The sequence below is a fragment of the Salvia miltiorrhiza genome, chromosome 7 (assembly GCF_028751815.1).
Source record: "Salvia miltiorrhiza cultivar Shanhuang (shh) chromosome 7, IMPLAD_Smil_shh, whole genome shotgun sequence".
In the NCBI taxonomy this organism is placed as follows: domain Eukaryota; kingdom Viridiplantae; phylum Streptophyta; class Magnoliopsida; order Lamiales; family Lamiaceae; genus Salvia; species Salvia miltiorrhiza.
The window spans coordinates 13,405,578-13,427,554 of record NC_080393.1 but is presented as its reverse complement, the minus strand read 5'-3'; the positions used below and the strand labels follow the sequence as shown (position 1 = coordinate 13,427,554).

At 34.2% G+C, this 21,977-nt stretch overlaps 2 protein-coding genes across 4 annotated transcripts; both read right to left on the bottom strand.

Annotated features, from left to right (window-relative positions):
* Positions 1-1,044: 1,044 nt before the first annotated feature.
* LOC130995314 (uncharacterized) lies at positions 1,045-3,524 on the bottom strand. 2 transcript variants are annotated; one of them, XM_057920552.1, is made up of 4 exons: positions 3,107-3,524; positions 2,081-2,252; positions 1,638-1,767; positions 1,045-1,547 (listed from the first exon to the last, which is right to left on the bottom strand). In XM_057920552.1, the coding sequence occupies exons 2-4, from the start codon at positions 2,248-2,250 to the stop codon at positions 1,152-1,154; spliced, it is 696 nt and encodes a 231-aa protein (XP_057776535.1). In that variant the 5' UTR covers positions 2,251-2,252; positions 3,107-3,524; the 3' UTR covers positions 1,045-1,151. The 2 variants fall into 2 exon arrangements, with proteins under 2 accessions (XP_057776535.1, XP_057776537.1); XM_057920554.1 differs by lacking the exon at positions 3,107-3,524 and adding an exon at positions 2,464-3,073.
* Positions 3,525-3,775: 251 nt separating this feature from the next.
* On the bottom strand, positions 3,776-20,688 carry LOC130995313 (pre-mRNA-processing protein 40A). Of its 2 annotated transcripts, none has more exons than XM_057920550.1 (29): positions 20,516-20,688; positions 20,157-20,214; positions 19,614-19,682; positions 19,235-19,516; positions 18,959-19,153; positions 15,690-15,763; positions 15,356-15,425; positions 13,231-13,283; positions 13,049-13,106; positions 12,628-12,977; positions 12,481-12,553; positions 11,998-12,096; positions 11,858-11,926; positions 11,704-11,781; positions 11,498-11,584; positions 11,172-11,206; positions 10,988-11,093; positions 9,316-9,396; positions 9,139-9,231; positions 8,935-8,988; positions 8,739-8,855; positions 8,490-8,588; positions 6,203-6,250; positions 6,019-6,111; positions 5,455-5,562; positions 5,276-5,340; positions 5,070-5,169; positions 4,271-4,615; positions 3,776-4,180 (listed from the first exon to the last, which is right to left on the bottom strand). In XM_057920550.1, exons 2-29 carry the CDS (start codon positions 20,187-20,189, stop codon positions 4,046-4,048), a joined length of 3,069 nt encoding a protein of 1,022 aa, XP_057776533.1. In that variant the 5' UTR covers positions 20,190-20,214; positions 20,516-20,688; the 3' UTR covers positions 3,776-4,045. The 2 variants fall into 2 exon arrangements, with proteins under 2 accessions (XP_057776533.1, XP_057776534.1); XM_057920551.1 differs by having other exon boundaries at positions 12,640-12,977.
* Positions 20,689-21,977: the final 1,289 nt, after the last annotated feature.

Here is a 21,977-nt window from a genome sequence, read left to right as displayed (position 1 = left end):
TTTAAGTAACTTTAGGAGAAAAAGTGATAATTAATTTGGGGTATTTTATTTCAGTATTTAACATTTCATTTTTTCTTTCTATACATTGAGAAAAAAATAAGGTATGTCACTTGTCAAGTGTTTTGGTTGAACTAAGCAAGCCTCGTACAATGAGATCTAACAAGATAACATCTCCATATTTCTTTTTTCGGTTCGATCTTCCATGAAATACATCCTCATTTCATATTTCAATTTTTAATAAGTATTATCCCACACAACTTATTAATTATACTTTTTAATATCATTCCTTACTTATCAATATGTCATGGAAAGACTCAACACTCAATCAAATTAATTAATTTAAAACTACGACAAAAATGAGACTTTTATTACACCTACACAACTTACTTAATTATAATCCTCAATATTACCACTTATTTACTAATATTGTCATTATTGGACTCACCATACAATCAAATTAATCAATTTAAAACTATCATAAAAGAGGGATTTTTATTCCACTCACAACATATTCAACTAATTTATAAAAGCTCGTGTCATTTTCAAATAGGTATGCATTATCCAAATTATGTAATTTAGTACCAAAAAAAAAAATAATAAACTATAAAACTGGTGTCGTAATATAACTACGACACCACAATAAAGAAACCCGTAACAAAAAATAGGGTTCTACCAGTGCAATTTTTAAAAAAAAAGAAATCAGGTATATTAACGAAATCAATTTTGAGCAAAAACCAATTTTTTTTTGTCATTTGTATTAGATTTTTTTGTTGTAGTGTTAGTCTACGAACACCACAAAAAAAATTTTTTTTATCGACGTAAATTAACATCAATAATTAATATTTGTCCTCTGTATAATGTATTACCGAGAGATTATCTAAAGATTTTCGCTCAATAATCCATGGTCCCTTTTATAATAAAATTGAGGATTGTTTTCCTCGATAATTGCTGTTTTTTCATGATTTTCTCTTTATATTTTTTACATACCTAGTTACAACAACCTATGTATCAATAAATTCAACAACAATTACATTTGTTCATAAATTAAACATAATTTAAAATTCATTCAATATTGTTCAATATCCAACAATGCGTCCATATTTAAATATCATAATAATGTATCAAAAGTTACTAAATAAAATATATCAAGGCTAAAGGTTGTCGCCTGGAAAGTCGGGCCCTCCTGAGCCGCTGCTCCTCGACTGTTGAGACCTTATGAATTGTTGTACTAGCTCTTGCATTACCCGAAGTGACTCCTCCATTCGAAGTCTATGCTCGCGCCCCTCCTGAAGTGATTGGAGTCTATGCTCTCGTATCTCCTGAAGCTGCTGATGAATCTCTTCAAACCGAGTATCAATATTTTGTGAATGTAGATGAGACATCTTCCATTGATCATCACAAATGTACCCCAGCTTCCTCTTCCCCTCACCATTGGGTTTCCTACATACCTTGACATCGTATAGAAAGTCAGGGAACATGATACTCGCCCTTTTTTCCCAAAGGTGGCGCACCTCATCCTCCCAGCTCTCATCCCATGAGTACCTTTTCTGATAGAACATACATTTGTCAATTGGAACAATTATGCAAACAGAGTAAATGTGATATCGACTAGTGAATAAATGCAAAAAAGCACTAACTCGAAACTCCTCAAAATACTGATTCTTGACATCCTCTGGAGTAGCCTTCCAATTAATACCTGTCGGGTTTGGAATCCTCGTGAAAGTTTTGGTGATCACACTCGAAAAGTCCTTGTGAAGTGCTAACTCCCTATTAAATAGGGTCACAAACAAAACAACAAATTATTTTCAATTCCATACTCCCTCCGTCCCAGCTTTTAGCATCCAGTTGATAGTGGCACGAGTTTTAACAAAGTGGTTGAATGTATTTTGAGTGGAATAAAGGTCTCACCTTTTATGTGAGTGTTAAAATAATTAAAGTGGAGTAAGGGTCTCGCCTATTTTTACTAAAAATAGAAATGGATATCAAAATGTGGGACGACCAAAAAAAGAAAATTGGATATCAAAAGGTGGGACAGAGGGAGTATATATTAACATCGAAAAAATTATAAATAGTGACAAACCCTCCGGGCATCCTCAAAAGTGGTATCCTCTTGTCATTGCTTGAAAGTATCTCAGATGATGTTGGCTCTAACTCTACATCTGAAGAGGATGCTGGTAATGTCGATGATGCGCAAGATGATGCTGCGCTGCTAGAACCTCCACGACGGTCACGACCAACTCCAGTACTCATATCTGTTCATGAATTATCATATACAAATTATAAGGTAATATTCGAAAAAGAAGAGAAACAACAATTATTCAATTTATGATATAAGTACATGTATAAATAGAGCTGTCACTATTCATTGTCGTCATAATCATCATCATTAATTTCAATGTTTTCCTCTTAAGACTACATCTTCATCGGTTTCCTCTACAATCTCATCAATATCTATCATCCCACCTTATGGATGAACTAGTGTGGTGTCCCAATTGGTGCTTCACTAACCATCATGATCATAACCATTTCTTCCTCTTCAAAAGGTGGATCCTGTAGATATTTGATATGGAACTTCTACACTAAACTTGCTTTGACTTTACACACTTCCCACCTACTTGTCTTGTCTTTCTTTAGCCTAGGATACAAACCTGAATGGCTTGGTTTGCTAAGACAAAGGGTTCAAACTTCTTATACTTAAGCTTGTGGTTGCATTAGAGGTCAGTGTTGGGGTTGCTTGCATGTCATACAAAGTGGACAATACTAAAGAACGTATGGTATGGATAAGAATGAAATAGGCAATAGTATTTAAAAAGCAAGATAAGAGAATATCCTGTAGGAAAAGAGATGAAAGTTTGGGAGGGGATATTGATATAATCTTTGCAATACACACAGGCGTACACAAAACACACAGACACACACGTATATAGACTAATCAACATTTTCATCATCAACAAGGAAAAAGTTTCAGTTCCATGTACAACAGATCTTGCCCTTCAACCAGATTGCAACGTCAACAATTGAATAGAAAATATGGAGCCTCGAGATTTAAGTTCTACTTATCTTTCTATTATTCATCAGTTGAGCAATAAAAATATTTATAACATACTGCGGGGTAGCAAGGTGATCCTCTCAGCAGGAACGCGAGGCAGCTGCCGGTGGAGGGAAGCAGCGGAGTATCGATGGGCGGCGAAATCGACAGGAGGGAGCTAGGGTTTATATTTTTGGAAGGGAGAAATGTGGGGATGAAATCAATTATAAGTGAAACATATCGAGTGATTACCGAGTGCAAAATCACTCGGTAATTGCAAAAGAATTACCGCTAGTTTCTTTTTGTTAACGATTAAAAAATTAAAATAAAAGATATTTACTTTGAAGCGGTATTAGTAGAAAGGGCCATATTCCTCAACAATTACAATATTTAAGGGCTTGATTGTATCTAAAACTACTTTAGGCGAAGCATTGACGGTGTATTTACCAAATAATGAAATATAGAAAGAGATACGGAGAAGTAATGAAATTTGATAAAATAAACTTCAGCTTGGATCCACGGCATATTTCCACTTTCATAACTTTGAACAACTATTGACATCAATATCGATATAAGAAAAAATCATATACAAAATATATCTATATTCCTTTAAATGGTGTATCATCAATGACAGGCATCAAATATACACAACGTATATAAATATCAGCTTCATTTGGAAGGCGGAGATGATAGTGCTGCATCCTTCTGAGACCCTAAAACCAGCTCAACAATTTAAGAAAGTAGAAATACACCAAAGGGGAATGCATTTTCATCTCAAATTTTTATTTCATGGTCTAACAAAAGTAAATTAATAGACAAAAACTAATAACTACCCCCAAGGCAGCTACACATCCTGAAGCAAAAGAAAATTGGAAACATGGATCTTCAGGTATGGGGTAGCAATTTAGAAACAAACGTTGTCATCTAGCAAAACAGTTAGTGGTGGTGTTCTAAATACCGTAATTTTAGTGATGGGGCGATGACTACTAGCCAGGTGAACAAAATGATCACATGTGACTATTGGATCTCCCCATCCTCACCAAGTTCGCCATCTTCCAGCTCCTCATGACCACTCCGTTTAGATCCATCACGGTGATCTTTTCTGTGTCTTTTATGCCTGCTTTCGCTATCTGATTCGGGTGAATATGCATGCTGAAGGACAGATACAATAACAAGTATATCAGATTATTGCACTAGAAAGCCATCCATATATATACAATTCGTCAAGGTTGATTGGTTTACCTTTCTTGACTTTTTACGGTCACTGCCATGCCTGCGTGACTTCTTTGTCTCCTCTTTCTCATCTTTATCGGAACTCACATCATCAGTTGTGCTCTGGTGCCGCTTCCGATGTTTCTTCTCTTTGTCCTTCTCCCGCTTTTTGTCATCTTTGTATCCATGAGTTTCCATGGAATCCACATTTTCAGTCTCTTCATCCTTTCTTGAAATATCTTTTCCCTTCTCCTTTTCTCTTTCACGATCCCTATCTTTATCTTTCTCTTTATCCTTCTCTTTGTCCCTCTCTTTCTCCTTTCTTTCTTTATCTTTTCTCTTCTCTTTCTCCTCTCGCTCTTTCTCCTTTTTCGTCTGCAAAGAAGCACACATAAGAACCAGTTATTGGAAATCCATAAAAATGGTCGATTATATAATTAAAAATCCCAGACGCAAGACTATGAATCATCAGACTATATTCTAGTTAGATTGCCCTGAGAACAATACTTAATATCGAATCTCAGACTATCAACTAGGTAAAGTAAATCCGCTGACTTGAAATGCTTCGGTCCACAAGGCATCTTTCATGCCATTTATAAGTTTGTAATAATCTATCCCACCATTGATGTGGAAGGGGCTCTACAAATTAGACAGAAATCCAGATCAATTTAAGTTCAAGTTGGAACGAAATTTTAAAATTGCAAGATAACAGGTTAACTGAAACACATTTAAACAAACCAGGGATGTGCTATTATGAGAATACTTTGAGCAAGATCAGCTCAACTTTGCACATAGTATTGGGACATTGTTGTATCCAGATTTTTGTTACCTTTTCTTCCTCTCGTTTGCGCTCCTTTTCCTTCACTTTCTCTTGCAAACGAGATATAAATTCATCAAACACTTCTCTGCAGAGGTCTTCTCCCATGGACCTAGAGAACACATAACAAAACCAGATAGAGGAAAAGAATTAGTATGCACATTTATAATTCCTCAAAACAGATGTAGGCATTTCCTAACCAATTGAGAGAAGTTTACCTGTACTCTGAGCTTTCCTCAATAAGTGGTTTGCATTCCTCCCACGAAGAAAGCACATTTAATTCCTGAGATAAAGTAAATAAAATGACAGATTAAGCTAATTTTACAAAAACATACTGGGACAAGAGTAGATCGAACAAAATATAGTATCCTTCCACCCTCAAGCACACCTCACATACCTTAATGGTGCTCAATTTTTCAGTGAAATCTTTGGCTAGACGTTTACGCTTTTTAACCTCTTTCTCTTCTTTCTCTTTAGCACGATCAATAAGATCTTCGAATACTAGCTGCAATCTCACATAGACGCATTTAGAACTCAAAGGAAATGCAAAATTGACAGCCTAGCTTTTAATGTCTGAGGGAATTCAAAACTTGGCACATGGAGAATATGAGCAAATCTAAACATGAACAAAAAACTAAAATTCTTGAGAAGAATAAGATTTTGACTGTAAAGAATCCCCAATTTAAAATTTTCCGATCTCCAATATCATGAGTAGAATAACAAACCTAGAAGACTGGTAGAGAGACAGACAGGCAGCACACTCACACACAAACACAGAATGGAGGTATTAACTAATATACTGGTAGTGGCCATTGTGGCTAATTCAATTAGAATATGGGTGTTCAAGAATCCAGATCTCACATTCTATAGCAAAAACAATTAGACAGCCAAATTTATCTATTGGTGGCAGAAAATGATTGTGAAATCTTTGTTAGGAAAAATGAGTAGGGACAATTGATACCTGCAAATTTATGTCAGATATGGAGGACAAAACAGTGTTATCTCCAAAAGAGGACTTAAAGTCTTCAAATGTCCACGTTGAAGCAACTGTTATCTAACAACAAGAAAATAAGCAATATATTAAGGTTCAAACTATGAACACAACAATAGACTGCAGGGAAGTAATGGAAGTCCAAAAATTCTACCTTTTCCTGCTTCAAAACATCCTTTACTTGGGCTTTGTCTTCATCGTACTGCACACAAATAAAGGCAGCAGCAGCACAGATGGTTGTTAGCCCGTTATAGGAAGGGTCGCCAATAGGAAGAGAAAGAAGTAAATATGAAGTGTTTACTCAAGCACTATATGCTGATTCACATATGTAAATACGTAATAGCGGATAACGGCTGTCTAACTGAAAAATATATGTTTATACTTCATAATTAGATTTTTTCATTTCATATCACCAAATTTTAGAAACACACAAATATATATAGGGAGAGGATCAAATGAGGCCAGGTATTTATCGAATGAAATAAGAATCATTTTCAGCCCTTAGGTCGTAAAGATCTATGATGGATTCATGACTTTGCTGAATGAATATATGGTTAGGGTACGAATCCCGTAGGTGGCAAAAATTCCATTTTTTTTAATTCATAATTTTTCACAGCGAATTCATAATGTTGCATAACAAATTCATAGTGAACTCATTTTATATGATAACTCTGGTTTGTGTAATCACCACTCCCTATATATAACATAAACACACATAATATCTTTCGTGAGAAATGAGAATACATGAACAAACACCAAAAATCCATGAACCCGAGATGAACAAATCAATGTAACACATGAACAACTACATTCAACTAATGTGGTAGTTCATGTGTTATATTGATTTGCTCATCTCGGAGTCATAAATTTTAGATGTTTGTTCATTTATAATTCTCACTATGACTTATCCCTATATGTATATATATATATATATGAAAAGAGAGCATTATTTTAATACTCCCTCCGTCCACGAAATGAGTATCCATTTGTGGATGGCACGGGTTTTAAGAAATGTATGGAGTGTAATGTGAATAGTTTAAGGGTCCCACTTTTTGAGTGCAGTAATTAAAGAGATGTGTGTGGTACGCTTGCCAAAAAGAGAAATGAGTACTCGTTTCGTGGACGGACGAAAAAAGAAATATGGGTACTCATTTCGTGGACGGAGGGAGTATATGAAAAGAATAATTTTCTGCATAAAAAAGCATAATAGAAAGCAGTATTTTTTGTGTGAAAAGAACAAAACATAGAGAATGCATTATTTGTGCGCAAAAAACCAAAATCATAGAGAGTTTTATTTTGTGAACAAAAATAAGCATAATCCCATTTAAAAAACAATATTGACCATCCATCGCTCAAGATCTATGAACTAGATTGGTTTCTAGTTAACAGAATAAAGACAATTTTTATTTGATCCTTCCCCTATATATATGTATATATCAAGACAAAAAAGCAGAATGGTATTCAGTGGTACAATTTGCAAGAATTAAGAATCTCATAATAGCCTAGTGACAACCTTCAAGAATTTTCAAATGACAATTCAAGTACGGGCAGAATTCTAGTGAAGTTACATGTTTCCATAGAAGAAATGCATACAATTACTATTGTCGGATAAATATGGTAATTACACCAAATAGATTTCTAATAAGAAAACTTAATACATAACACCAGACTCCAAGGGTAGTCAATTACTATGGTTACGTTTTGACTACATTACGAAATATTCTTGGATAGTCTCAAGGAATTCTACAAACTATATTTCCTCAGTCACTCAAAAAATGAGAATTACTCCAATAAATGCATTGTAACAACATGATGACTAAACTATTGCTTAAACATTTCAATTTAGAGTAACATCTGGTTCAATAGTGAGAATTACTCCAATCGCATTGTAACGACATGATGACTAAACTATTGCTTAAACATCTCAATTTAGAGTAAAATCTGGTTCAATAGTCATCACAATTGCAATACGGCGATAACTTTGAAATTGGTGAAAATGTGCACTGGCTTTGGAAACATAATCATAAGAAACCACAAAAAGGATAAAAAAATCTCATTGTGCCATTACTTAAGTGGAACGAAAGATGTCTTCCAATTAATCTGACTAAAAGAATGAAATGTTTAGCTAGGAAAATTCAAATTGCATTAAAGAAACCTGGCACTTGTACTGTGATATAATAGAAACTAAATATAAGAATAATAACAAGTGATGTAGATTACAGATGAGATATTAGCACATAAGTCATGCAACATTAAGAAAATCACAATCATGGGATCCAGAAAACAGTTCAACAAACATGAGGAAGAAGAAATAGAAATTCCTTCCAAATACATTGTTCAGACCTCTAGGTCCAAAAGGTCATTCAATTAACCACAACTATTTTTGTTTAAAAAACATTAACCACAAATTGTTGTAGCCTCATGAGAGTAGGTATAAGTACCTTTTTCTCCAATTCTTCTGTTAGATCCTCAAACAAATCTTTGGGGGTGGAACCAGTAGTGTTTGATGCAACTGCCTCATAAGCTTCAGAATCCTTGACCTGTATCGGTAATGGGTAGCATAAACATAAAAACGCAAGAATACAAACATATAGTAAATAAACATAATCCAAAATGGGAACAAAATAATAATCGTTTCTCGAAGAAGAGATGATAATATGTTCGATTAGGAATACAGCCAATAATTGTACTTTTTGACAATAATCCCGCCAGGAAGTTTTTGCAGTAATAGTGCCAGCAGCAATATGCTCTTCCATCATCTTACGAAATGCATCACGGTTTTTACGCTCCGCTCGTCTTAATTGTTCCTTGATATGCAAAAATGAATCAGAATCAAAGCCAACATGTACAGAAAAGACTGAGAGAGAAGCAGATCCCTAGAAATACCTTTTGTCTCTTTTTCTGCTCTTCCTCCTCCTTCTCCAAATCACGAATATAATCCTGCAGCAGCAACATGCATTAACTGGGACGTGCATACACAGTAATTATTGATATGGTTTTAGGTGCAAATGCAGGACGCATTAGAATAATTAATTACTTCATCCAAAGGAAGAAAGTGTCGAGCCTTAGCTATCATCAATGATAATTCACCTGAAAAATGTCGAGCCGGTCTATTTTATCTAGGCGTGTACACCGTTCATCATCTTCCAGAAGATCTTGAACCTTCCGCCACTGGCTATCCACCTGACACAAAAAATTAATTACTCGAAGATATTAGAATGGAAGAGGGATGAAAAGGTGAAAAGTTCAAGAAAGAAGCAAAGATACCTTTATGTAATCACATGATTCCAGAAATTGCCTAAATTCCAGCCTGTTCCGACGAATCTCGTCCTGAGCCTTTGCCTTCTCCTGAATACACAGACGCACGAAAATACAGAACTCAGGCTCAAGGCCATTGTAGACCAAATCTGTCATTACAGCTCATGTAACATGTGACTACAAATGGACTAAAACCACATACAACTCAGACGTACAGCTTGCCTTTTATAAATTGATGCCTAAATATTAAAAAAATAGGCAGCATGCAAATTCTGGGTTTTGCACAACTCAACTCATGCAAGCTATATCAAACATTTTATTAACATTACATTCTCTAAGTGTATTGTCCATTCTAAAGATCTAATCTCAAATATAAAGCTCACAGAAAACCTGCAATTGAAAGACATGATTCATTCGCAGAGAACAAGAGCTCTCTCTCAACCACTGAAGGACTTCATAAATCACAGGGTAATTGGTGTATAAATACATGAACTTTACTCATTTTTTGGTTTTTAACATGAACTTTAAATCCTAGTTATAAATACATGAACTTTACTCATTAACATGAACTTTAAAACATAGTTATAAATACATGAACTTTAAACTTATTCAATTTTAACTCATTTTTCATTTTTTTTCCAAATTGAAGTTGACTTAGAGTGCCTGAATCTTGGACAATTTCTTGCTATAAAAATTAACACCGCTCAATTTTGCCCGTTTTTTATATTCTGAATTTTCTAGATTTGGCTTTCTGAATGGTGAAATTGACTTTCTGAAATCCTCAAACGTTAAAGATGAAATTCGCCTTTTGAATTTGTGAAATTTGTAGACAAATTTTTATCATTCACTTTAATATTTTAGTTTTGGGTTAATTTCTTCTAACCAAAAAAGTCGTCGTATCTCAACGACGAATTATCCACGTCAAGATTCAGGCATTCCAAATCAGCTTTAATTTGAGAAAAATGAAAAATGAGTCAAAAATTGAATAAGTTTAAAGTTCATGTTAAATACCAAAAATGAGTAAAGTTCATGTATATTTATAACTAGGATTTAAAGTTCATGTTTAATACCAAAAAGTGAGTAAAGTTCATGTATTTATATACCAATTACCCTAAATCACATAAAGGTCAAGAACATGATTTAGCCAGATAACCATACATATCCAGGTTACTGTATCAGATAGTTGCCTATAAAAAATTCAAATATTATACCTAATATGCTACTTGTAGGAACTCATGGGCTCTAATATCAACCATCCAGCAATAGAATTACATTGGTGACTCAGTGTCTTCACTGATGTATTCTAAAATATTGCTTCAATAATTTGAAGACAAAATAAGATCCAAGCTTCTAGAAGATGTCTCATCACTCAAAGGACAATACTCCCTCCCCATCCCTTAAAAATTTGCATTGTTTTTGTCGGCACGGGTTTTAATAAATGTTAGGTGAGTGTGTTATGAGTGGAGAAAGGGCCCCACTTTTGTTGTAGTGTTATGATTGTGGGAATAAAAAAAATAAGGGCTTCGTGGTGGTCCATGTGTGGTAAAACTGTGAATAAGTTGAGAAAAGTTTCGTGGAGGGCTAGTGTCCAAAGTGGAAAATGCACACTTTTGTGGAACGTACCAAAATGGCAAAAAGTGCACATTTTTAAGGGACGGAAGGAGTACTATCTATTGCGTACCTTTTTCTGAAGGTCCACCAAATAGTTCCTAAAGAGATCCTCTCGATCCACTTCTAGGTCAACAGCCTTGAACCGTTTATCATCTTCAAACATTGTCACTGCTTTGCTGGTGGTTGTATAAGAAGTTAGACCAAAAAATTCTTGAATAAATTTGAGCAAGAAAAAAATAGAAGTGTGAACAAACCTCCATCGTGTAGATGATGTGAGTTCTTCGGATTCCTAAGGAAAATCAAAAACATTAAATAAGTTTTTTATAATAAATATTGCAAACCTAAAACAGCATTCTACATCAAGGTATCATCACAAGCTGACAGCACCAAAAAATCGTAGAGAAACACGTTGTCTGTGAGTGAGGCACATAGAATGGTACAAACCAATGCAAGAACCAAGTGTTATATTATGAAGATGAGAAATAAATTGTTTCAAGCTGACATGTGTAAGCATATCAATACAAATATAGTGATAGATCACACCCTAATGGATAAATATTGGACATATCTTAATCCTTACTTCCAACATCTTCATAAACTCCTCCTTTGCTTTTCTTTGCCTGAGACGTCTCTCCTCCGCCTCTATCTTTTTCCGTTGCATTAAGTACTAAAAAAAATGCAAGAACAAATATTACCGATATAAACACTTCACACAAATAAATTATATCTACAATATGTCGGAACTCATGAGAAACTATAAATTTATATATTCACTTAAGTAAATACCTCATTGAATGCTTGCTTTCTTTCGCCAAGAGTTTTCAGAGCACCATATCTTTTGTCATTAATAATCACCCTCATAGCCTGATACAGCATTGTATGTCAACATGTAACAAATTCAAGACAATTATAGAAGAACAGAGCAGAACATTCAATTTACCTGGTCCCAAGTCCAATCCGCCTCCACATTTGCAGACTCTAATAGTGCTTTAAACGCATTTTTGGCCTCCTGAACAGGCAATTACCATAAATCCCTGTGTAATGGTAGTAATAGTTGACGAGGGAATATAAAGTAAGTACCTGCTTGGTAGCATATATGACAGGTTCATCATCCACTGTTTTCTCTTCAACTGGTGCCACATTCATTTTCCCTGCAACAGCAGTTTCTTTCTTCTCCTCCTGAAAAATAGACGAAAAAAACCATTATCAACTGGTATTTATTGATAAATATTAAGTCTACCAGCAAATGTGTCTCTTATGTCTTCTTCACAAAAGAATTCTGTATAAATTTTTAAAAGGAAGACTAAAATCTGAAGACTTTCATGAGATGAAAATAATACAACAAAAAAGAGGAAAGTGGGGAGTTGGGATAAGGAAAAGGGGGAAGTTGAACGAAGTGAAAAGAAGCAAGAGGCTGCTGGTGAGGGAGGGAGGAGTTGGGGTGTAAAAAAGCAAGAGAAATATTTAACTGATTAAATTAGTAATGTCAAGTTGTCAACAACTAGACACCACTAGAGCATGAGAAATGGTTTGCAAATAAATGCCTTAATAAACTAGTCATACCTCTCCATCTGGGACTGAAGCCCCGACCGAGGGACTTGACCCCACTTGTGCTGAAGGATTTTCCAAGCTGATCCTGAAATGTTATCACGCAGAAACCAATAAAGCCTCTAAACAATCTGAACTGAGGTCAGTCAAATAACTTCATACATTGGCATTAACCTGGCACTTGACAATTTGACTGAAACATCAGAAGGGGAGGAAACCACAGCGTCTCCCACTGACACTCCAGTTGCACTTGCAACAGGTGTCTGCACTACAGGAACCACTCTTGATTCAGAGGCCATCAAAATAGGAGATTTAGCATCAGAAGCAACTGGAGCCACTGGGACAGGACTCAAACTGACTCCAGCTCCTGTTGATGTAGTGGAGCTTGCCAAGTTGTCTGTAGCAGGTGGTTGTTCACCAGAAGCGCCACTAGCTGTGGGTAGTGCAGAGCTAGAATTCATTTCCGGACGTGATGCCTCAGCAGCAGCTTTTTCAGCCAGTTCACGAGCCAACTGAAAGCACAAGTGCGAGAATTAGTCCAATACAAGGAAAAGCAATATAAAAGGAAGTTTTCCAAACACACCTTTAATTCATCGGGTATCGTCCATTTTGATTGCTTTGTCTCCTTGTTGTAATAATACCTGTGAAGTCCCACCACGATGTGATAACTTTGCATATATTACTTGACACTGAATAATATTCTGAAGGATATATTTAACTATGTAATGAAAACTAGCAAAGCCTAAGGGTTCTGGTCAGACTCACTTTCTACCCTCAGGAGTAGTGAATTCCTTCCAAACAGTTGATGCATCAGCTCTCTGTCCAAACAGAAATTCTCAATCAGATTACTAGCCAATCAAGCATTAGTTAAAAAGCAGGTAACAAATATCATTAGAATCTTCGAATCAAATCATACATAAAGCAAAGGTAACTTGGGAAATGGACATAATAAAAAGCACATGATACCAATCATCAATAAAAGAGATTATAAAAAGCTTTCTGTTCCAAAAATACTAACAGGACACAGGATAGGCATCAACCACTAGCAAACCTAAGGTGAGAAAAAACTCCCCAACTAAAAGAGTCAATGCCACGCGATACATTCAGTAAACAGTGCATTTTAAATGTTTTGTGGTTCCTAGTTTCTATAATATTCCAAATTTTCACTTACATGGTAAAAGTGGCTTATTCCCTCATGTCAAATTGAATATTAGTTACACCTATGACCTCTTTTACAATTCATATGTTCATGTATGATATTCACAGCAGAAACTTTTCTCCATTTGTTTTCCTTGCCCAGGTTCCATTTTTTTCCTTCAGCAACAAATGTCGAGACAACTTCTGACAAAACAATAAGAACGGAAGTTCACAGGGTCATTTTTGAATTATAAACACTGATCCTATAATCACCACACTAGAAGATCCCACACAATCATACAATTTACCACACCCTGACTGTCAATACTCTCATTTCATCATATCAAAGAGAAATGAATACAAGGAGTTCTCCTCAGGTAGCCTAACACTAAGAGCCTTCAGATTAACGGCAAAATTATAATTTCTACAAGGTAAGGAGTACTAATAGTCTAATATTTTCTGACAATAATTCTATTATCTAGAACTTTCTAGGTTTGAAGCCATGACATGCCTTACACATGTTAAACCCAGTTTGTTAAACTGGATGATATTTTTTATACTGTAATCTGGATTAAAAATCACCAACCTCATTGCATTTATTACTTCAATATGGAAAGAGTAGCAATAAACATTCAACATAGTTGGGCAATATAACATTCAAATACATCAAACTGAAATAAAATTTCAAATGATTCAGTTTTACTTATTGAAATGAAAAAAAAGTGCCCACAGGGCCATTAAAATTCTTATATTCTCGTAATCTGAAGAATCATAGGACAGCAAAAAATGTAGTATACTACAGAACTTCTTTGGTAATCAGCAAAAACAAAAAATCCGAATAATTTTTTTTCATCTGGCACAAATGTGCCGGTTATACATTCAGCCATTGAGTTAAAGAACCTGTACCTGTAGAGCTCTTTGAACCACAAAGGCAGGCATTAGATAAACAGGGTACCACCAGAGAGGTATTGCTAAAAATTTATCAATCCATATGAATAGGTAAATTAAAAAATTGAAGAAAAAAGACGTAGTTATCATTTAACTCATGCCGATATTCATACACACAGAAATAGATAGAATGATAGATTAGTTCCAATGGAGACAAACTCAGATCAGACTCTACTGAAAAGATAAAAGCAATAGAAATTGTAAAGATTTATTGGCTGGATGAAACTTTATAGATGGATGATTAAAGGATCCTAGCATCAAACATAAAGTAGAAGTGAAATTCAATGCTACAGAATTTCTAAGTTAAAAAGTCAAGCTTTTATAATAAAACCAGAAGTCATTTATATTTGCTCCCCAATTGCACAGTTAATAAAGCACATATCATTCATTCAATTCTTGGCAACAGCAATCCACCAAAACAGGCCTATATTAAATAAGTAATAGCGCTTGTACTTTTCTATTTACTTGGGAACTGTTGAGCCCACAGGTCACTACCATGAAAAATTAAATCCCAACATTATATATAAATGTAAATAGCAAATTGTTGCCTGCCTTGAGAAAGTGAAACCGTCTTCAAAGTGAGGACAAAGAGCAGTCGTTATATTCCCCTGACTTGCCATGACATCTACAAACCATTGAAGGACATGCAAATAAACGAGAATACATAAACAAATCTACAATTTTCAACTCCAGGGCATAGGACAGAGTTTGCACAAGATCAGGGCAAAATAATTGAATGACTCAGAAATTAGATAAGATTTATCAAGGATCTCTTGAGAAGTAATAAATCAAGAAATTCACTCACCTCTAGAGGAGTCATCAACTCAAGAGGCTTCTCCCAACTAGACTGCTTTGTAGTCTTGTTGTAATAATACCTGGGTAACACATTCGCATATACCAATTAGAGAATGTGGCAGTAAAAGTGATGAAACCACACCCCCAGATACGAAAACGGAGACGCAATAAGAATATAATAAATATTCAACACTCACAACTCATGAACCCAACACTGACTTAGGACTCCTAAAATGTGAAATAGTGGCAGACAAGCTGCCACAAATGTCTAGCTCAAATGCCAGGTAAAATCATGGATTCACTGACAGGTAAATCTTCTTAACAAAATCAAAGAATCAAATTACCTCCTGCCATCAGCAGCATCGTATTCTTGCCAATCAGAAGCAGACTGTTGAGCAGTACTAGAACCATTAACAGCCTTCAGAAAAGGTTAGAGACAAGGTTAAACAGATGCCAGGGGTAGCATAAAGGAATAAAAACAATATTGTGCTAATTCAAATTGAATCATAACATATACTGCAATTGTCAAGAATTTCCTGTGGAAACTCATAACATATACTGCAATTTTCAAGAACTTCCTGCGAAAACTTAAATTATGCATCAATGGCATAATGGAATCAGCATTCCAGGCAACGAAAAAGATAAAAGAAAAAATTAAAATATAAGCCAAAAGTTAAAGCTGTAAAGGTGGATGAATCCACTACTTGTTAACACAGAAGGTTCTGTTAATCATAACAATATTCATTAGCATCCAAATTTCCATGCAAAGGCACATTAAACATAACCCCCTCTCCTTGGGGAAAAACTGTAATACCCTCCAATAGCTGCTTTAAGTTTGTATGCACAAACAAAACTATTACTCACTTTAAAAATATGAAAAAGAAGGTATAATAACATTCCGAATTTTCTACAACAAAAGAAAAAAAGAAAGAAAAGACCACGAAACAGTCATCATGAGGAGTATCTGGTCTTGACTAACTCCTTCCTAGCTAAAGACAGTTTACATTTTTTATTGTTCTCCAGCATCGCGGTTTACAACATAGCTAAACATTCAGGTGACTACCTGTCACAGTTGCAACCATTTAACTTTCTAGAATTCAGATACAAGCTTAAACATTAAGATATATTAACAGCCAACAAAATTTGGCATGATCAGAGCACTGTCTTTGGCATGTGCAATCCCGTTGTAAATTACTGTAAGCAAGCTAAGATATAAGATTTCTCTTACTTGTGGCGTGAGTGTGAAATTGTTTAGTTAAATATTGTGCCCATAAGCTAACATATTAAAATATGAAGTTCTTAATAAATCTATAAAAACAAACTTGTGTTGGAACGACATCTTAAACCGTTGTCTCTAGGCAATTTCCACAACGCTTTTAAATTAAAACCATTGCCATTTGGGCATCATATTTTGTTTTTCGACAATTTTAAACATGCAATATAAATAATAATAATATTAATAATTAATTATAGCTATTGAACTAATTAGTGTTCGGCATTATAATTCACATATACTCCATGTATTATGGATGCCAAGTAAAGGGACATCAAATATTAAATAAAATGAAAAAAATGCATTAAACTTGATAGGATTACATAGTTAAACAATTATCTTTTATACTCACATATCCTTTTTGAGTTAGAGAATGAAAAACTTGACTGACATACTAATATATTAACACATTTATCTAAGTCTAACTACTTCTATTGCAAAATTTCCTCAAAATAAATATTTAATCTCTGCAAAGCCATGTGCTTAAAACTTTAATTATGCATACATACATACATACATATTTGCTGCAGGATGAGGTGAGTATGCACTGGCGGAGCTAGGGGTGGGGCAGGGGGGTCACTGGGCCCCCCTGGAATTTTAAAAAATACTAGGATATTTTCGTAATTTTATATTAAAAATAAAAAATATATAATTTTATCTACATCTTTATCTTGTTGAGCTATTTTATATTGTAATTGATATGTAAACTTTAAAGTTAAGACGTTTAGAATAAGTAAACACATAATTAATTTATGCATATCATGCTTGGATTGGATTCTAGAGATTTACTTTTTGAATCTGATATTGAAAGTTACTTTGCCTGACGAAGTTTCATGGGATTTTGGAAAATAAAATCACGAACTATTTTGAATTTGCAATTCTAACGTCTTTTGAGTAGCTGTAGCGAATTAAATCACTATTTTTTCAAGTTTTGCAATTTTTTCCTTCAATTTTTTTCGATTGCTACAGTGTTGAATTGGATTTACGTGGATTAGTAAAGACGACGACATTTTTGTGAGATTAAAAATTTCTCCAAATTAGAAATAGACTGTATCATGTATTTGCACTATATATAATATTCAATATTTAGTAATTTTATTGCAAAATACATCGTAACATGAATATGAGCTTGAAAATCTGTTAAAATGAGTTTTTTGTAATTTAAATAATATTATAATTGCGTTATTGATTATCATTTAATTTAATTTAATTTAATTTAATTTTAATTTTTTAATTTAATTATTAATTTTTTTTATAAAAAAAAATTGGGCCCCCCTGAATCGAAAGTCTGGCTCCGCCCCTGTGAGTATGCCTATAGAAAATTAATATCTGGATAACAAAAAGAGACCTTTGAGTAAGTTTACATTTGAATGATAATGATCCAGATTGACTGAGCATTTCTCTCAGAAACACTTGGTCACAATGTTAAATTTGTTTTTCATACTTCTTTGCTTCCATTTTGAATTATTCAAACTACTCTTAGAGACGCAACAAATGAAAACTCAATTAAAATTAGAACCATAATCAATCAAGTAAGACTAAATATGAGCTCCTTTAACATCAATCATGATCAATGCAAACGTTTATTAATTGTTCAAGTGTTTCTGTTTTTTACTCATAAAAGGTGATTGTTAGTGTCTTTAACAATTTTTAAATGCATGTGTCCTCTAAATTTTTCAGTCTTCCTTTTGCTTATGTCATAATTGTAGCCTGTATTGCATGACATATACAAGTCATGATATACTTCATATGTATAAAGATTTTTTTTTTTTTTTTTGGGGGGGGGGGGGGGTTGGGGGTAGTCAATTATGCTATTTGCCGATTCAACTGTTCAATTTCTTAAATAGGTTAACTTTCTAAAATAGTTCATATAATAATAATAAAATGTTTGTGCAACATACTTGGTTCAACACTAGTTCTTCCAACAAATAGAAAAGTCAGATAAACTAAATAACCACAAATTTCCAGCTTCAATGTCCAGAAAATGTAGTTTAAGCTTTCACTGAGTCAAACAAGAAGAAATATAGCAATCCCAAATCAATCAATAAACATGTTTCGAAAATAGAGTAAGAACTACAACAATGCCATGTTTGGACAGAGTGTTTATGCAACATAAAGAAGGAAAAGGAAGTTATAATTGCAAGAGAAGTGTTAATCAATGAGATTCCATGATAAATTATGCAGACATAACTGAAAGGAGCATTACATCAACTTCTGATGCATCAATTGATTTTTCTACATGCCTGAAACCCTCTAATCAGCATAAGTAGTTATTGTAAAAAAAAAAAAAAACTACTATTAGGGTTTAATGTGAAAGAGAAACAGGATAAGGACACTCACTGGTACAGTTGTGGTGGTGGGGAAGGATTGCAAGCTGCCTTGCTGCAATGGTGCAACAATTGGAGTACCTTGATTTGAGTGCATCCACGGTTGTGCCCCAGTAGAACCAACGGGCATAGACATTTGGGAGGAAGCTTGGAACTGGGGAGGCATGCTGATGCCTGTCTGGGGCAAGCCAAAAGAAGATGGAGCATACTGGATAGGAAGAAAAAAAATTAGATGAAGCCAAATAGTATTACTAGGACAGAATCAAGAATATATTAGCATATTTCTTACAGTATATGGTGATGAAAATGGAACTCCCTGGCCTGGAGCAGTTGATTGAGCCTGTGCCATGCCTGATGGCATAGGCATACTTTGAGGATATGAGGATGGGGCACCGTGGCCACCTTGCGGAGGCCGTGACATAAACTGTTGCATTGGTTGAGAAAATTGAAGTGGTTGACCTTGACCTGGAGGTATCCCCATATTTTGTGGTTGTCCTGATGGATGAAACTGTGGAGTAGTTTGTGGAGACATAAAAGGTTGGCCTTGTGAAGCCTGTGAGGCAGGACGGAACTGCAGCAAAAATATATGTCAATGATGCAACAACCTTGAGATATATCTCACTCAAAGAAACAATATAGCAAATTATTATTTTTTACTCAATACATACTTGCATAGGATATGGAGGAGCAAAACTCTGAGGAGCCGTGGATCCAGATGCAGGATGTGGCCAATGTGACTATTAAAGAGAACAGACATGTTGGAAGAGATCAATATCACAGAAGAAAACAAAATTAACTCTAAACAGCTATAACCTAAACTTATAAAATAAATCCCAGACTATCCAATCAAACCTCAAAAGAAATGAAAATAACTGAACTCTATAGCTATAGATTCTCCAAGTCCTGGGGCAAGCCATACTCAGCCAAAAATTAAGTCTGTAAGTTTTATCAGATATCTCAATATACTCGGTATACTAAAGCACAATATCTATCCAGTAGTTGCTCGAGTTTGCAACAGCATTCCACTCAACTGATGTCATTCCAACTATACAAATGCATAACACAATAGCACAACTGTAAGTCACATTCTTCCTGAATCTCCCCTTCTCCAATCTTCCCATCCCAAATTCAACGAGAAATTTCCAGATAAACTGAAAAAACCATTTTTCTACAATACAAATACAAAATAAATAAATGCTCCAGAAATCTACCTGTGAACCGGATGGTGGCGGGTTACTTGTCATGCCTGCGGCAAGTAAACTTAGACACCTGCAAACAAGAACATCTCAGATAAATGAAAATTCAGCAGCACATGTACATACATACATACATATAGATATGGAAGCAGGGAGAGAGCGGCTCCCACTCCACAACTCCGGAAATAGCTCCTTAACAGTTAATTATCCATAATCAAATAACGAGTCCCTTAATGCATTTGTTAGTAAAACAACAAGTCATCCTAAACTGACCCAAAAGGTTCCACCAATCAACGAAAATCGATAGGTATATGTATTAGTATGCAAATTGGAACGATCATTTCAAGTAGGAAAACAAAAGGTGATAGATTTACCGGGAAAAAACAGATCGCCGGACGGAACAGTTTCAGATACAGAAATTTTTTGTCCAGTTAGGTATAAACCCTAGGATAGGAGCAAACCGAAACCCCCAGTTGATTCAAATCGCTGGAGCGTGCTACCTTACCAAAAATGTTTAGTGGGTTGGGTCAAGATGAAAAAACTAAATGGGTCGGGCCAAAATACCCAATATCCAGACTGATAAAACAAAACAAGAGTTTTACTCGAGATTAAATTATTTGAGATTAAATTGATCCAAAATTATTCGAGATTGTTTTCATCATGATTAATTTATGTGAAATTATATTGAGTTTAAGTATCCAACCATATATAAATGGGTTTTTACGCAATGAAGCGTAATACGGTAGGCCCGCGGGGCTTAGAACGTTAAATCCATAATTTTTTTTTAAGGGAGCACAAAAAAATTGTAAATATAAAATACATTTAAAAAAATACTACTCCATTCGTCCCATAAATAATAGTTTGTTTTCCTTTTTGGATTGTCCTACAAATAATGGTCTATTTCCTTTTTAGGTTATAATTAACACTTAATTAAAAACTAGTACGCCCGCCCGTGCGATGCACGGCGAACATCGAAATTGAATAATATTTTAAATAAATAAATATAAATATCTTAAACATGATGAATACATAAACAAATAATGATTTTTTAAATAAAATAAATTTTACCAATTACTTAATAAAGCATCTGAATTTAAAAAAATATATATTTCCAATTTTATATTTTTAACAGTTGATTTCTTTTAAATACATTAATTGATTTTAATTGATAATATGTATAAATATATAAAAGTTTTCAAAAATGAAAAGCATATATAAATGAGTATCAATTATATATTACTCCATATAGATATAATTTGTTCAAGCCATGTATTATTATTATTATTTTTTTTGGTAATTAGAATGAATTTTATTACCAATTGAAGAGTGTAAGCAAAACTTTACAACCAACAAACCAACAAACTACTCAAATCTATCATCTACACTAACCTTTATGACTTCAAATACTGCATCACTTTGCCATATTGATCCCCTACTGTGGCAATGGATGTATTATTATTATTATTATTATTATTATTATTATTATTATTATTATTATTATTATTATTATTATTATTATTATTATTATGTTTTGCTCTAGTGGCAAAGCTGAGGCACTCAAAAACTCTTATTTGTGAGAGGTTTTGGGTTCAATCCCGCTTGCGAGTGATGTAGTTTTCCATTATATTCAGATACTTTTTGTAATTCTAAATAATAATAATAATAATAATAATAATAATAATAATATAATTTATAATCTTCAAGATATTGGATAAAGTCATTTATATTATGAGAAATGTTTGCAAGTGGCTGTATATGCTCCTCAATTTTCATTACTCATAAGTGCGAAATATGCACTTTCTGTCTTACAATGTCGAGATCATGAATTAAGTAAGT